Source organism: Heterocephalus glaber, unplaced genomic scaffold (genome assembly GCF_053883595.1).
Source record: "Heterocephalus glaber isolate CG9 unplaced genomic scaffold, H.glaber_assembly_v1.0 deba00001813, whole genome shotgun sequence".
Taxonomy (NCBI): Eukaryota; Metazoa; Chordata; class Mammalia; order Rodentia; family Bathyergidae; genus Heterocephalus; species Heterocephalus glaber.
Genome location: NW_028258484.1, coordinates 4054932 through 4072948, shown reverse-complemented (window position 1 = coordinate 4072948; position 18017 = coordinate 4054932). Strand labels below are relative to the sequence as shown.

Sequence of the window (18017 nt, the reverse complement as noted above, 5' to 3'; positions counted from 1 at the left end):
ATCAAAAAAAATCTACACATAGGCATGTAACAGTTAAGATTCCAGAAGCCCAACAGAAGAACAAAATTCTACAAGCAGTTAGAGAAAAGAAACAAATCACATACAAAGGAAAGCCCATCAGAATCACAGCAGACTTCTCAATGCAAACCCTCGAGGCAAGAAGAGCTGGGAGTGATATATTTCAAGGCCTAAAGGAAAACAGCCTCCAACCCAGACTGATGTACACTGAAAAGCTATCTTTCAAAACTAATGGAGAAACAAGATACTTTCATGACAAAGAGCACCTTAGAAACTTCATGACTACCAAACCAGCACTCCAAACAATTTTAGACAATATCCTAGGCAAATACAACATGGATTACAACCCCAGAAAGCCCAGAAGAATGACTCCATCCAGCACAACAAGAAGTTAAACGCAAAGGGGGACAATCCAACAAAAAGAAAAAGTATTGACAATGATAAGTCAATACATATCAATTATAACCATTAATGTTAAGAAATAGACTGGCAGAATGGATCCAGAAGCAAGATCCAACAATATGCTGCATACAAGAAACACACTTAATTCAAAAAGAAACTCACAGGCTGAAAGTTAAAGGGTGGAAAACAATACTCCCCGTGACAGGAACCAAAAAAAAAGCAGGAGTAGCTATCCTCTTTGCAGATCAAGTGGATTTCAAACCAACACTGATTAAGAGAGACAAAGAAGGACACTACATCCTTGTAAAGGGAACAATCCAAGAGGAACAGATGACAATCATAAACATATATGCACCAAACACTACTGCACCCAACTATATAAAACAAATACTAACAGACATGAAAAATCAAATAAGCACTAGTACAATAGTAGTGGGGGACATCAATACCCCACTGTCACAAATACATAGATCAACTAGACAAAAAATAAGCAACGAAATACTAGAACTCAATCAAACTCTTGAACAAATGAACTTAACAGATGTTTACAGAGTCTTCCACCCCACAAAATCAAAATACACATTCTTTTCAGCTGCACACGGGCCATTCTCCAAAAGAGACCACATACTCACTCATAGAACAAGTTTAAGTAAGTGCAAAGGAATTGAAGTTATCCCCTGTATATTATCAGACAATAGTGTCATGAAATTGGAAATCAATAGCAAAAGAATTTCAAAAACACATGGAAATTGAAAAACACACTTCTGAATAACCAATGAGTCACAGAGGAAATTAAAGAAGAAATCAGACAGTATCTACAATTAAATGACAATGACAGTATAACATATCGGAATCTATGGGACACAATGAAAGCAGTCTTACGAGGGAAATTCATAGCAGTGAATGAATACTCACATTAGGAAAACAGAATAAGCCCAACTAAACAACCTGATGCTGAACCTCAAGCTCATAGAAAAAGAAGAGCAGGACAAACCCAAAGCTCTTACAAGGGAGGAAATTATAAAGATCAGAGCAGAAATCAATGCAATGGAGACTAAGAGAATGATACAAAAAATTAACGAAGCCAAGAGTTGGTTCTTCGAAAGAAATACTAGAACTCAATCAAACTCTTGAACAAATGAACTTAACAGATGTTTACAGAGTGTTCCATCCCACAAAATCAGAATACACATTCTTTTCAGCTGAACATGGGTCGTTCTCCAAAAGAGACAACATACTTGCTTATAGAACATGTTTAAGTAAGTCCAAAGGAATTGAAGTTATGTATATTATCAGACCATAGTGCAATGAAATTGGAGATCAACAGCAAAAGAAACTACAAGAATTTCATAAACATGGAAATTGAACAACACCCTTCTGAATAACCAATGGGTCACAGGAAATTAAAGAAGAAATCAGACAGTACCTACAATTAAATGACAATGACAATACAACATCAGAATCTATGGGACAAAATGAAATCAGTGTTAAGAGGGAAATTCATAGCAGTGAATACTCATATTAGGAAAACAGAACGAGGCCAATTAAACAAGCTGATGCTGAACCTCAAGCTTCTAGAAGAAGAAGAGCAGGACAAACCCAAAGCTCATACAAGGGAGGAAATTATAAAGATCAGAGCAGAAATCAATGCAATGGAGACTAAGAGAGCAATACAAAAGAATCAATGAAGCCAAGTGTTGGTTCTTCAAAAGAATGAACAAAATTGACAAACTCTTAGCCAACCTGTTCAGAAAAAGGAAAGAAAAGGCCCAAATCCATGCAATTAGGAATGAAATGGATGAAAGTACAATAGACTCAACAGAAATCCAGAGGATCATCAATACCTACTTTGAGAACCTATACGCCATAACATGGAAAACACAGAAGTCATGGACAGATTCCTAGATATGTATGAATTACCAAAGTTGAATGAAGACCTAAAAATTCTAAACAATCAAATATCAATCAATGAAATTGAAAATGTAATTAAAAACTTACCAACCAAGAAAAGCCCGGGTCCTGATGGCTTCACTGCTGAATTCTACAAGACATTTAGAGAGGAACTACTGCCACTACTCTTTAAACTCTTCAATGAAATTGAAAGGGAAGCAATACTCCTAAATTCATTCCTGGAAGCAAGCATCACCTTGATCCCCAAAGCAGAGAAAGACCCAACTGAAAAAGAGAACTATAGGCCAATCTCACTAATGAACATAGATGAAAAAATCCTAAATAGGATACTGGCAATAGAATGCAGAAGATCATCAAGAAGATCATACACCCTGACCAGTGGGATTCATCCCAGGGATGCAAGGATGGTTCAACAAATGTAAACCAATCAATGTAATACACTATATCAATAGAGCCAAGGACAAAAACATATGATCATCTCCATAGATGCAGAAAAAGCATTTGACAAAATCCAACACACACTTATGATAAAAACACTACAAAAAATTAGAATAGACGGTCTCTAGACCTCAATCTGATAAAAGCCACCTATGAAAAACCAACAGCCAGTATCATACTAAATGGTCAAAAACTGAAATTCTTCACACTGAAATCAGGAACAAGACAAGGATGTGCACTGTCACTACTCCTGTTCAATGTAGTTTTGGAAACATTAGCCACAGCAATTACACAAGAGAAAGAAATAAAAGGAATAAAGATAGGAAATGAAGAAGTCAAATTGTCATTATTTGCAGATGACATGATGCTCTACAAAAAAGACCCCAAGAACTCCACCAAAAGTCTTCTAGACTTAATAACCAAATTCAGTCAAGTAGCTGGATACAAGGTCAACACACAAAAATCAATAGCTGTCCTCTACACACACAACAGACTCACTGAGAGAGAAATAGGGCAAATAATTCCTTTCACAATAGCATCCAAAAAACTGAAATACCTAGGAATCAACCTAACAAAAGAAATCAAAGACCTCTTCTCTGAAAACTATAGCACTCTGAAAAGAGAGATTGAAGAGGATATCAGAAAATGGAAAGACATCCCTTGCTCCTGGGTAGGAAGAATCAACATAGTGAAAATGGCCATACTTCTGAAACTGCTATATAGATTCAATGCAATCCCAATTGAAATTCCAGCAGCATACTTCACGGACCTGAGAAAACAATTCAAACATTCATTTCAAACAAGAAGAGACCTAGAATGGCAAAAGCAACTCTAGGCAACAGAGACATGGCAGGTATCACAACCCCCAACTTGAAACTATACTACAAAGCTACTGTAACAAAAACAGCATGGTACTGGCAAAGAAACAGACCTGAGGACCAGTGGAACAGATTAGAAGATGCAGAAACAATACCAGACACACTCAGCCATCTCATCTTCGACAAAGGAGCCAAACACCCTCACTGGAGGAAAGATAGCCTCTTTAATAAATGGTGCTGGAAAAATTAGGTTTCAACTTGCCAAAGATTAAAACTAGACCTATATCTCTCACCATGCACTAAACTAAAATCAAAATGGATTAAAGATCTAAATATTAAAATAGAAATGCTGAACCAGTTGGAACAGAGGTTAGGTAGAACCCTTGAAGACATCAGTGTAGGAAAAGATTTTATGAAAACCTTAGTTGCCCATGAACTAACACAAACAATCAACAAGTGGGATCTCTTCTTATTAAAAAGCTTCTGCACAGCAAGAGAAACCACCAGCAGTGTGAAGAGACAACCCACAATGTGGGAAAAAATCTTCACCTGCTCTTCCTCAGACAAAGGTCTACTATCTAGAATCTATAAAGAACTTAAAAAGATCAGACTTCACAAATTTAAAGACCCAATCAGAAAATGGGCATCTGAAATGAACAGACATTTCTCACACAAAGAAGTAGAAATAGCAAATAAATACATGAAAAAATGTTCAACATCACTGGTCATTCAAGAGATGCAAATGAAAACAATGGTGAGATTCCACCTCACTCCAGAAAGAATGGCTGCTATCATGAAATCAACCAATAACAAATGCTGGCAGGGCTGTGGGGAAAGAGGTACACTGCTCCACTGCTGGTGGGAGTGTAGACTGGTGCAAGCACTGTGGAAATCAGTATGGAGATACCTCAAAGAACTAGGACTGGAAGTCCCATTTGACTCAGCTATTCCCCTGCTGGGTATCTTCTCCAAAGAATTAAAAGAATCATACCACAGTGATATATGTGCACCCATGTTCATAGCAGCACAGTTTGCAATAGCTAAAACTAGGAAACAGCCCAAATGCCCATCAACTGGAGACTGGACAAAGAAAATGTGGTTTCTTTATAAAATGGAGTACCACTCAGCCATAAAAAAACAAGAAATTAGAGACATTTATAGCTAAATGGATGCATATTGAGGCCATACTCTTAAGTGAAGTAAATAGGACACACGTGTAAATACCAAATATTTTCTCTAGTGTGAGAAACTGAAAGTGTAAATAAGGACTACAAGGTATAACAGATAATGTGAAATAGGGAGAAAGGGGGCAAAGGGGAAGGAGACTTGAGAGGGGTAGGGGAAAAGAAAGAAGGGAATGGAATTAAAATGAGAAAATGAAAAAATGGAAACAAAGTCTTTTTAAATAGGGAGGGATGGAGGGGTTGAAGGGAGGGCAAGGGAATAGGGAAAAATAAGAACCAAGAGAGATTATGTAAAGGTGCAAATTCCCAATGATGAATGTCATTATATTGTACACCTAAAATGTCCCAATAAAATTAATTTTTTAAAAAAACATTTCATCACAGGCCAATATTTCTTACATGGGGTGTGGACACATGTGCCTTGACAAAAGATTGATAAAAAGATCAATAAATAGATTAAATAGATCTATAGGAAGATCACTGAATCTCAAGATCTACTCCCCTCTCTCTCTCCCTGCTCTCCACCAATCCTTCCCTCCTTGGGCAGAAGCAGAGGAGAACCAACAAGTAAGGAAAGCCATGAAGGAATTGGAGAGCCAGAATGAACATCTGCATCCTCAAATTCCACAACGGTATGTATTTGTGCCAGTTTCATTTGCTGTTGAATCTTCAGCAAATAGAGTAATGCCTGGCACATAGTCAGTGCCCAACAAAAATGTACTGATAATATAAATTATGTTGTGGAGAAAGAAAATGCATTACCTTAGGGGAGGCTGGAAACTGGTAAGGGGTCCAAGGTAAGAAATACTCTCATTTGCAATCAAATATGCAAAAACAAACAGAGATAAACAAAATGGAAGTTCTTAAAAACCCATACAGTGATGTGCACTCAGCAAATAAGAAAAAAAGACTGGCAGCTCTAGTACATCTGACTTGTAATGACTTTCAGGAATAAAGTACTGAAAGGAAGTGGCAGGGTGCCCACAGATGCACCAGAGCACAGACCAGACCAGACCTGCCACCCCAGCCCCCACCCAGCCCACCTCACCGTGTCTCCAATCTTGAGTCCCACACAAGACTTGAGGCCTGGGATGACTTCATTGTTGAGGCAGGTGGCATTGAAGGATAGAGACAATTCTTCAGGGAGGTCTCGTACTTCTAGCTCTACTTTAGAACGGATTTTCTGAATAGAAAAGAGAAACAAAAATGTTAAGGAAATGGGCTCAAAGTAACTGGGCAAGAGCCAATTCCACCCCAAGAAAAATCTACTACATGGCCTTGGACTCACCATGGCAGTGCCAGACGCTGATGTTTGCTGGCTCTCTTTCCTGCCTAGGAAACTGCTCCCTCTTCCTGCTCCCACTTGTGTCAAAATGAATCTGGGTAAAATCTAGACCCTCCTGCCAGCTTCATGGACATGCAATAGGGAGTATCAATACAGGTCACCTTGTTCTATCTAATTTTTAATTACCCTAAGATGGGCATGGTGGTGCACACCTGTAATTCCAGCACTCCAGGAAGCTGAAGCTGGTAGATTTTTAAGTCCCACCCCCGGCAACTTAGTGAGACTCTGGCTCAAAAAGAAAAGGAAAATAAAAAAGAACTGGGGATATAACTCAGTCCTAGGTTCAATCTGCAATACAACAACAATAACAACAGAAAATAATCCTCACCTTCCCCTTGGCTCAGATCTCTCTTTTCTCTGTCTTTGGAGCCCGGCTCTCCCTCACTCTGCCCCCTACAATTGCTCCTTCTCCATTTAATCCCCAGCCCCTACCCTTCCACCTCTCTAAGCTCTCCACTCATTGTCCCCATTTCACTCTGACGTTCTTTGCTGGGTCATTTCCTTCTCAGAGGCTGCATCTTCCCAGGGCAGGCCATTGCTCAGCCTCTGGGAGCCCAAGAGGAAGGCAGCAAGGCTACACGTTGGACTGGCAGCCAGCACTCCCAAATCTGAGCCCTGTAGCATAAGCCAAGTCCAGAAGATTCAGCAGGCATGTTCCCAGCACAAGACACTTACCCCATAAGCATCAACAATGAGCTGGAGGACATTGCTGGAATCGGCAGACAGAACTCCCACTGTGGTCCCTGGGATGAGCTCACTGTAGTTCTAGAAAGGAAAACAAAGATGTTCAAAGCTTAGTGAAGAAAAGTAGCGGTCTCTTTACCATATCAGATTGAGAGCCTTGAAATGAAGATTGGAGGAATGTACGGGATATTTCACTTGCCACTATTAGGAATATATCCGGCAGTTTTTCAGTCCTGAGCAAAATTATTCAAAACCTTTGACACTCTCATCACACTGAATGACCTCCCCTCCATCACTGCAAACATCAACATATCTTTCCTAGTAAGTTTGAGGTTGGAGGAAAAGGGCCACAGGAAGGAATCTTAAGTACCTGGGGAATGGGTTGAAGAAAGGTCTTTCTTGGTTTGGGTCACTACTCATGGTAGTATGGGCTGGCTCCCCGGGATAGGTTCACCCATCATAGGACCTGATCCAAGAAGCCCTGAAGACAGAGTTACCTGGTAGAGTCTGACTACATTTTCAGTCACTGCAAAAATCAGATTGATGTTGTTCTGAGATAGCTTCTCGGTCATCAGCCCCAGAGAGGGATAATCCTAGAAAAAGGGAGGATATGTAAGTTTAAAAATCTCACATAAATCCCTGAATTCTAAGCCTTCAAACTTGGCCGATTTGGGCTATGACCAAGACAGTAGTGATGCTTTAAGTTTTCTACCCATAGTCAAAGTGAAGTGCTATGGTTGGGTTGCAGTTTGAAGTATGTCCCTCAAGGTTTCAGGTATTCACATTTAATTCTCATTTCAAGGTATCAGGAGAGTGGAAACTTAATCTGACTATGGTGTTTGGTGGTGTGGCCTTTGGGAAGTGATTAGGATCAGATAAGGTCATAGATGGATCCCATGATTGAATCCTGGTGGCTTCATAGGAAATGGGAGGGAGACTAGAAGAGGCATGCATATACACTTGTGTTCTCTCAATTTTGCCATGTGATACCTTGTATCATCTTGGGATTCTGCCAGCAAGGCTATTACCAGATAGGGTTCTTTAACCCTACATCTCCAGAACAATGAGCCAAAATAAACCTCTTTTGTTTATGAATTCCCCAGTCTGTGGTACTGTGTTACTAGCAACCAAAAATGGACTAACACATGAATAAGAAGGATAAAGTAGCAACATAAACCTGTGAACTCTAGAGACAGATGAAAAGGTACAGGCTAGTGGTATCAAAACTAAGTACCTCTTTCTTGTCACTCTAATTCAATGCAGTAACATCATGGGGTACCTTCACAGGTCAGACACCAGGTTAGACCTTGTTGTTTTAGAGCTACTAACAAACACCTTAGCATTCCCCTGTGATCCTCCACCAATACAACAAGTATTGTTTTCTCCCAGTGGCCACAGTGAGCATGGTATTCCAAGAAGGGGCTCATCATTAGAACGTGGTGAAAGGCTTGCTTCCCAACTGGCCCCATGAGTACTTTGGGTCTATTCTGGATGCTATGACACTTCTGCTAGTATTGATAACAGTGGAATCAGTGACAATACCAGCCACAGTCAAGATAATTTCTAATAGCTGTACAAATTGTACCTATATAAGGGTATCCTGTTGGTAGGGGCAGAGCGGACTAGAACTAAGCCCTGCCCACTGCTCAGGAAGGGCTGCCATTTTCATATTTATACAAAGGTGTTGACTGGGCTAGGGCAACCTTAGCCATAGTGGACAGGAACTATGGGTGGTGCCAGGGATCTCACCATGGTAGTAGAGGCAGAATAATGATTGTCACTGCCAAGGTGACACTGCCCATCGTTGGGCTGGACAATGCCTGCCAACCTGCCATCCAATGCTACATGGGTCTTAGCATCAGTGGTAAACACCAGCAAGTGTGAGGCATCATTCCTCCAGCCAATTTTTTCCTGTTTAAATAAAGGCAAAAGAGACAAAGCAATTTCAGTCATATCACTGGTAGAGAATAAAGATCTAAGGACCTACCTGCCCAAAGGGCCAGGCAAGTTATCTTGGAAAAGAACCTCAGTCCAAGTCCTTGAAATCCAAACTAGAACTTTCCAATTCAGGGGTTTATGTTCTCTTTGGAAAACAGTCTCATACTTATTAGTTCAAACAGCCAAATGAAACCTTCAACTCCAAACATAACTCTTCCAATGATAGTCATGTTGCCCATCTAGAAACCAACCTGCATCCCCAGAGCTGGGCTGAGCTAGAAGAAATCCTATCTAAACATCTGCCCCCTTTGCTAAAGTTAAGCTAATCTAGCCTTGACTTTGAAATAATTCTGGAGAAAGTAGGAAGATGCTGTCCACTGAAAACATCTGGGACCAGTGAGGTTCAAAGAGACATTGGCTTTGGCCAGGAGTGAATAAAAACAGAGGCTGAATATCTGAAGCAACTTATTCACAATGAACAAAATTCTGGTTAGTCCTTATCTCTTATTTTACACCAAATGTTCCCAGGGTGAGCCACTTGCTTCCCCATTTTTATCTGTCATCTGTGCCTGGCACCCCATGCCTTCCAAACTCACATCACAGACTGTAGCCTGAATGATGGCATCAAAGCCACCCTCTGGGGCATCCCGGTTCCGTGACACACTCTGTTTCTTCACTTCCTCATTGAAGCGGGTCACCTGGTCAGTAAGTGTCAGCACATGCTTGTAGCCAAACATGGGCAAACAGGAGCTCTTCATACTGGGAAGGGATGGGAAATAATTTAAGCAGACACAGTGATGGGTAAAGACAAGATTAGCCTGGGAGGGGGAAAAGGAGAGACAAATATGGACAACAGTTTCCATACGTTTCCAACGTTTCCATACAACCACAATTACTCAGACAGTTTGGGCTCCAGATCCCTCAGATTACCTGAGGGCATCACATCAACCTTACCTCCAGCTAGCTTAGGGGACAGGAGGGTGAGCTGGGAAAACAGACTACCTGTATTCAAATCTCGGTTTCCCCATTACGATCATGGAACCCTTGGCACACACCTCTCATGATAGCACCTATCTCAGAAGCGCTGTCATAAGGTTTATATGAGTAAAACACGTAAACAACAGTAAGGCTTGAATCATTGCTATCACCTTATAATTAACATTTCTCTACAGTAAAAATGAGGCCAAAATGCATTAGAAAGTGAAGTCCCCTTAGCCATTAATAAATGAATAGATCTTCAGACAGGAGCACTGCTATCCCCAGACTCACAGTTATTTAATTAGCAGTTGATGTGTTTACTGGGAAATTTACAACCCATACGGAAGGACAAAAGCTACATCACGAAAGTTGGAAAACTAAAAAGTAAATTCACATCTTCTCAGGCTTAGTAACCATCATTTTAAAGGAATTTGCATAGTCTGTACCACTTAAGTAAGTCATTCAGCTACAAGCCAAAATGTGAAATAGAGGCACAGGCTCAGGGGCACTCAGTGGTAGAGCACTTGCCTCGTTCCATTCCCACCACCACCAAAAAAAAAAAAAAACTTAAGGTACAAATTTATCAATTCACACACTATTAAAAAGTTTGACAAATGTTATTTGCATTCTTACATTCCTCTAGGGCTTAATTTCGTACATTCTAACCCTACAAAATTCATGACTTTGATGATGAGAATAGTGACAACGATAAAGTCAGTCCTTCCAAAAGCATAATTCCTCTGCTTATTTATCCATAAATTTCTCTGCTTTTGACCTCATTTCCCTCTCATTTTCTCTTGCCTCCTATTTATTTGTGACAAAGACCAAGCTGCTAATGGATTTTTTTCTAGGTTCCCAGACAGACTTGGGGTGTCTTGGCACAACATCCCACTCAGATTAGCAGGCTAGCCCATTTACCAGACAAGGAGACCAAGGCAGAAAGGAGCTATGATTTGGCCAGCAAGTGGCTAACACAATGACCCTAGAGCTAGAAATTGGAGCCAGGATGTGGATAAAGGTGGGGAGGTGCTTTCCTGCTTCTGGAGTATGGACTTACTCATAACAGGGGTTTTTGAGGGCTTCTGGTGGGGAGATGTACATGTACGGTGACACAGGCTTATCCACAAAGGCCCCAAAGCCAATCCTCAGGTTACTGGTAAGCTTGCGCATCTGGGAGGCCAGCGAGGTACCCAGGCTCTGGATGCTCCTCAGATCATCCTTCATGGAGTAAGACAGGTCCATCAAGTAGTAGATGTCTACAGGGTAATCTTCCACCTGCCGCACTTGGATGGAGAACTTCCTTGAATCATCTGGAAGGCAGAAGGGTGTTAAGTTTTTTCTCTTCTTTTCCCTTTCAGACTGAATAAATAGGTTTGGATACATCTGGGACTAAGAGACTGCTTGATCAAATCAACTTTAAAAGCCCTAGTCCCTTCTCTCCCTTTACAATTCTTTTCCTCTCCCGATCTCTTGACCCTCCTATTTTTAACCTCTTCTTTTCCATTCTAAGAGTTTCCCACCCTGTCTAAATCCCTATCTTTCTAATCATCTGGGTCCCGAGAGTCACAGAGGTTTTGACAATTACTACACTCAGAGTCAGTAAAAGACAGGAACTGCATTTTACTCTTTTCTGAATCCCATAGCACCCCACACATACCTTGTACATAGTGGGTCTCTCTTAAATTCTTACTGATTTAAGTGAAAAGTCAAAAATCAGTACTTCAAAAGTCAGTGTCCCTTAGCCTAATCCTTTTTCTCCTCAAAGATCTTCTGTCCCTGCTTTGTCTGCCATTATGCTTCTGCCCCAGTGGGGGGATAAAAGAGCTTACAAATTGCTTTCTCATCCTTTATCGCATTTGCACATCAATACAAAGGTGTAAGTTAGGTAAAATAGGTATGAGGAGTCGAAGAAGCATTTTTTGAGCACCTACTATATCAGAAGGGTTAAATAACTTTCCCAAGATGGAGTTAACCTTCAAACTCAGTTATTCTGACCCAAGTCCTAACACTTCCCATTTTCTTCACTTTCCCACCCACATTTCCCCCCACATCCTTCTCTTCCCATCTCATCTCCATTCTGAGCTAATCATATTTCCTGCCTAAACCTCTATCTTGGGGCTGTAGCCCATCTATCACAGTTCTCTACCTGCAGTGAGTCTATCCCTACCTGGCCGTAACCGGAGAGCAATTCTCTGGGGAGTGACTTGAGTAATTTGAGAGCTGTCTCCAGAGCCCTTGTTGCTGAGGGGTCTGGCTTCCAAGATTTGGACCTCGCTGATTGGGAACTCAACAGTCTCAGGAGCACAGTTATCCTCCAGCAGATTCTCCTTCAGGTTACAGCGGGGTGAGCCCAGAGGCAGGGCCTGTAAGACAGGAGACCAAGAGGAAGCTCTGAAGTCAGAATTTTGACAGCTCTGTGCTCCTGCAGGCCCTGCTGTCTCCTGATGGCTTCGAGCTTACTCAATACTTTGAAGCTAACCCCAAATAAATGAACTGGTATGGTTCTTTCTTGGATAATCCCTAGGACTGTGTATAGAAAGAGGAAACTAAGTTATCAAAAGGGCGAAGTGCCTGTTCATGGACAATAGCTTTATTAAAAGAGGGCCTATATAGTAAGATGCCTGTTGGACCAGCATTTTTCAAACTGAAATGCAACTCATTTGTGGAGCTCAAGATCAATTTAGTGGTTCTCAATCATTCATTAAATAAAATGTAACAGAATAGAATATAAAAATATCAACATATATAAATAGTAAAAGTAAGTGTTGCTTTATAAAATTTTTACTTACTGGAGAATGGGCTAAAACACATATAATAAAGAATGACATACAGTGTGTTTCTTTCTGTAGCTGAAGGTCAAAACCATTTGGAAGCTGCTATGTTAAACCCTACCAGGCTGTGAGATTCCTGGAGACAGGGACTGTATATGTCCTGTTCCCTTTCTATTCCCAGCACCCAACCCAGGACTGATGACAAAGGTGACAGGGGAGAAGGCAGTATGGGGAAGGTAAAGGATAAGAGTACAGGAGTAGACTAACCCAGACTAACTCCCAGCATTGCCACGCTAAATTGTTTCAGGGTTTGGGCAAGTCGTCTATAGTCTCCAAGTCTAGTTTCTTCAGCTATCACATGAAGATAACAGCCCTCCAATGGTACACAGAACAGTCAAATTCCTAGAGAGGGACTAGAATGGTGGTTGCCAGGATCTGGTGAGAAGGAGGAATAGGGTCTGCTTATTTAATAGACATAGAATTTCAATTTCACATCGTGAGAAGAGTTCTGGAGATGGATAATGGCTTTCACAGCATTATGAATGCATTTAATACCACTAAACCACACACCTAAAAAGTGAATGAGATGGTAAATTCTGTTATGTGTATTTTACCACAATATAATTACTTTTAAAAGAAATAATAATAATAATAATCCCTTCCTCATAGGGCTGGCATGTGGGGCTAAATAAGACAATGCATGTAAAACACATAACACAGTACCTGCCATACCGTAAGTGCTCAATAAATTTTAGCTAGTATTATGTGATGCCATAAATATTTCTTGAATAAATTAATTATGAATAAACTTCACAAGCTTGGGAAAATGCCATGATGCCAGATTACTGACCAGAGCCTGTCCTATCACGTTCCTCCTTCATCCTGGACAAAGAGCAAATTGAGCACCCATCCAAAAGCCCTGACCTACATCCTACCACCCTCTGTGGCTCTACGTGTACTTACACGTAAGTAGTGAATGGCTGACACACTCTAATGGAAAAAATACCAGAAACCAGGAAACAGGTTCAATTGTAGGTCAGCCACTAGCTATCCATCCAAGCTCAGATAAGTCACTGTGAGCCTGTTTCCTTGCCTATTCATTAAGGAAGGTCAGACTACGTGATGTTTTCAGTCTCTTACTGCTCTGCCACTCAGTGAATTCAGCCAGTGCTGTGTGCCTACCTATCATGAGGGCTTCTTGCCAGGTTGAAGGGAGTGACTAGAAAGCTGGAAAACCCCTCTCTGGGATATTTCACAATGTCTGAGCCTATTGGCTCTCATACCCACCCCCTCACAACCACATCCAAAAGCCAACTGACAAACCCAGACAAATACCCTGAAACAACTGGTGTCAACGTTTATTGAGCACTTAACTGTATGCAGGCACCGTGATGACCGTTTTACATGGATAACTGCAATCCTCCTAACAGTTCTGTAGTGCTGCAACTATTAGTATTTTACAAGTAAGGGTTTGAAAGCTCAGAGGCTTCACATGAGAAGCACAATCTTACAGGTAAGAAATCTGAGACTTAGAGAAGTCAAGTAACTTGCCCAAAGTTGCAGAGCTAGAAGTGGCACAACTGACAGGCCAACTAGCTTTTCTGATCGTAATTATCTTTCTTAAAATTCAGTTTTGTTACATTCTGTATAAAGAAAGGGTTTGGACACAGAAACAGGAGTGTGAAAAAGATGGCTCTAGGAAAAACCAACTAGGGAATGCCTGAGGTAGGCAACAGGATGCAAATGGGAATGTCACAGGGAAGGACAGACAAAATGCTTCCCCTTCAGCATGTTCATGTGGCCTGGCAGCACTAATACCCAGAGAGGGGTAAGGTCACTGGGGACCACCTACGCTCAAAACCTCAGTAGCCCAAAACCCCTCCTAATGCTCAAAGTCCCTGTCTTCTCGGGTCCAGTACCCCTCTGAGCAACTGAATGTCTTCTCCCACATGGATGGACATGAGCAGCAGCATGAGCACTACCCCAGCACAAGCACAAAGTGAAAAGAGCCTCTGGAGCTCTGCAACTTTGTTCCTTTCTCAGCTTCTCAGGTGTTAAGACCACAGAAATAGCCTCAGCAATGGGAATCAGTGCATAGGACTTAACTGTCCTGACTATAAATATCCCATTATAAACATCACAGACCCTCCACAACTCTGAAAGAGATGAAAATCTCCTTTCCCTCACTCAGCTCTGGCCAGGGAAAAGAACGACCATGGGGAGAACTCCTGGACATTTCAGGTTTTGTGTCCAGCCTCCCCTGGTCTCTGCTCATCTCTCCCAACCCGTCTCCCTCAGAAAGCATCTTTTTCTTATTCAAAAAAACCCCAATCTTGTCTCTGATCCCAGCCACCCACAAAGCCTAAAGAAAACCTTCCCAAAAAGGCAATAATTGGATCACCAAGATGCTGCTGTGAAGAGCTGATCCTTTCCAGGACAGGATAGAGGCTAAAGGAGAGAGCTGGGAGCGGGAGGCCAGGGAGCTGATGAGAACAGCAAGCCATCAATTATCTTCACCTCGGCAAAAGGAGAGATTGTTCATGAAGGGGGTGTCCTCACTCCCATTTTCTAATGGGGCAGCCCTAATTAGAAGAAGGCTTAAAGTGCTAAGATACACTGACAGTCCTTACGGTTTGGCAGGAGTGTCCTTAGAAAAATAAACATTGAAAAACAAAACCTATCTCCCTCTCCCTTTTCCTCCCGTTGTTGTCACCAACGTCAGAGGTTGAGAACCTAACAGACCTACTCACTAGCCCAGATGTCCCTGAGAACTTCCTGTCCCAAGAGGGCAGTGACCTCTGCCCCCACAGGCAACATTCCCTTTCTGAATAACCCAGACTGAGGTGTTAGAAAGGATGCTTCCAGGCTACTCAGAGAGAAAACTAGAAAGGGGGTGGATATTAAAGTTTCAGTTTCCAGTGAAACTAGAATATTACACAAAAAGAGCAAAAACAGCCAAGGCCCAGGGAAAGATTCCAAGCACAGAAGTGGGAGGTTTCAACCCACGTACAGTCCCAGCTGATAGATTACCTCCCTTTCCTGGACAGTGACACATGCTGTTAGTACCATTCCCCATTAATCCTATTTGGAAATTAAGAAAGAACAGCATAAATAGTAGTCATTATGCAATCTATTTCACAGGGTTGGCCAAAGAATAAAATGAGACTGTGAGTGTGACATGCTTTCAAAATACAAAAATCTCAATATAAGTCAAATATACTTAAATCCTTTTGGATACACTGTAAACAAATAAAAGTAAATAAAGATGACTCTTCTATAATTACCATTATAACTATGAGGATTGCATACTTGTTCCTTGGAGGAAGGCAAGGGGCAATATGCCCAGGTATTTTACTCCAGAGAGCTACCAAAACATCTCCAGCACAAATAAATTAATACTGTTGTCTTGATTGGCTTACCTGCTGAGTACAAGCAGGTACATAAACATGCATGTTCATGTCTGAACATCCGGACAGAGAATTACGGACAGGACAGAAAGGAATAGAGAAGGAAAATATTTTAGTTTATAATTGGTGCTAGTCACACTTCATTGTTCACAAAAAGAGGAAAGCTCTTCATATTATCCTTTTCCTCCAACTTGTAAACAACATAACTCTCAAGATGGACATTTATTCTCCAAATTTATAAGTAGAAAAACAGCAGAAAAGTGAAAATAAATTTATATTAGCAACTAAAAAGGATTACAAAGAGTGGTCTAAACCTTTCCTCCACATTTGTGGAAAAGAAACAAGAAGAGCTATTGAGGTCTTCCTCTCGCTTTGCTAGACCCAAACCCCACTGTTTCTCTTTCATCCCTGGACATATGACTAAGTATGAGCTGGCCTACCTTCCAATGTGTACCCAGTCCTATACACCAATTTCTAGTATTTCTTTCTTCCCTAGGGTTGCCAAATGTAGCAATTTGGGACATACTCATACTAACAATTTCTTGTCGCTTAGTTCCAATTTAATTGAGTGTTCCTGTATTTATCCAGCAACCTTAATTCCACTTCTACTCACCTTGACCAATAAACAGCCCCTTCAATTGGCAACGTTTGTCCAACTTGCCATCATAACAACCCATTCTGATGCAATAAGTCCAGGGTCCATCCTGGAAACTTTTATTTTTAACAAGCCCCTCAGCCAATCCTCACCATCAAAAGAGTTTGGGAGGGTCTAGACTCCAACATGGTGCCACTGAGGCCAAGACTACAAGCTGAATCTCTCCATAAAGCTGGCCTCTTTGCTAAATGTACAGAGCAGAGACAGCCCACTACCCCAACCCAGGTCAGTATCTAACTCTCCAAGGACACACCCTGTGCAGATAGGCCCAAAACACCACACTCATTCACACTGGCCATGTTTTCCTACTACCCAGCCAACCACTCACTCCACACACCCAAAAGCTGCTGTCCTCTGAGTAACAAGAGAAAACTGAGCCCAACCAGTTGTTTTTCCAGGCACTGCCAGCGTTGCTTTCAACAATCAAGGCAGGGGAGGCAGGAGCACTGAGCTGCAACCCAGCCCCACCTTTAGATTTTAAATCAACAGCCAAGGCACTTTGAGCAGTTAACCTTGACCTGTACAGGGGAAGTCCTGCTCCCTCAAGAAAAAGACAGCAGTCATGCCGTCCGGATTCCCTCCTCTTTCCTCTCTGGAAGACACAATTTGTCCCACACCAGGCTCCTTTACCTGCCATCTCCCACCTCGTCCCTCTTGCTTAGTGAAAGCTGTAACCTAAGCCCTTGGCTTCCTCTGCTTTCATGTCTATATTCCATCCTCCAGGGAAATATCCCACTGGACTTTCTATCTGCCCCCATTAGTTTTCTTTGGTCCTAGCCGTACTCACTTCCTGATTCCCCTCTTCCTAGGCTGGGAAATGCTTTCATCCTACCACTGCACCTTTCCCCTGCCCTCTCCTGGCCTTCTTCCGCAGACTCTCTAAGCCAGAGTTACCTGCCTTTTCTCTTGCTTTCTACGGAAAAGGAGGAAAAGAGGAAGAAGATACATTCTTTGAACACTCAGGTTTCTGTCCTGGTTCCCACTGTGCTCTAGCTAGCTTCAGGGCAACTTATCTAGACACTCCTCATCCAGCTCCCTATTTTTCCGGAATTCTGCCACAGAACAGCAACTTCCTTATTTAAAAAAAAAAAAAAAAGGTTAATATCATGATGGTGACAAAGGCAGGAGGATATGGCAAATGAGAAGGGAGGAGGCTACATCACCACACTTGAGCAGCCAGCTCAGCCCAGAGGGGAGGGGCACCTGTGGGGGCGAAGGAGAAGGACTCGCCCTCCTCCCTCACCCCCTACCTCCAGCCCCAGGGACCAGTTCATTTGCTAAATGAAGTCAATGTGGCCCAGATGTTGGGCAGCTGCCTCTGGAAGCAGTTTCCCATGCTAGAGAATCACGTGTTGAGCTGGCCTCCATGCTCTGGCAGCCTTCCTGTTGGGGATAAACACAGCCTCCCTGCTCCCCTCCTCCCCAGCCTGCCAGAGAGGTTGCCTTTTTAGGAAACCCATTAGAATAG

General features: G+C 41.9%; 1 protein-coding gene across 4 annotated transcripts in view; it reads right to left on the bottom strand.

The window, feature by feature from the left end:
• Window positions 1-18017, bottom strand: part of Itgb3 (integrin subunit beta 3) — a 57478-nt gene that overhangs the window by 22577 nt on the left and 16884 nt on the right. For 2 of the 4 annotated variants that reach the window (XM_004868642.4, XM_087203944.1), the window contains exons 3-9: window positions 11884-12079; window positions 10774-11026; window positions 9335-9497; window positions 8550-8711; window positions 7298-7393; window positions 6792-6881; window positions 5820-5954 (exon numbers count right to left, since the gene is read on the bottom strand). In XM_004868642.4, coding sequence (XP_004868699.1) covers window positions 5820-5954; window positions 6792-6881; window positions 7298-7393; window positions 8550-8711; window positions 9335-9497; window positions 10774-11026; window positions 11884-12079 — 1095 coding nt within the window. The remainder of the gene's footprint in view (window positions 1-5819; window positions 5955-6791; window positions 6882-7297; window positions 7394-8549; window positions 8712-9334; window positions 9498-10773; window positions 11027-11883; window positions 12080-18017) is intronic. The other 2 variants (XM_087203945.1, XM_087203946.1) reach the window with 1 other exon arrangement.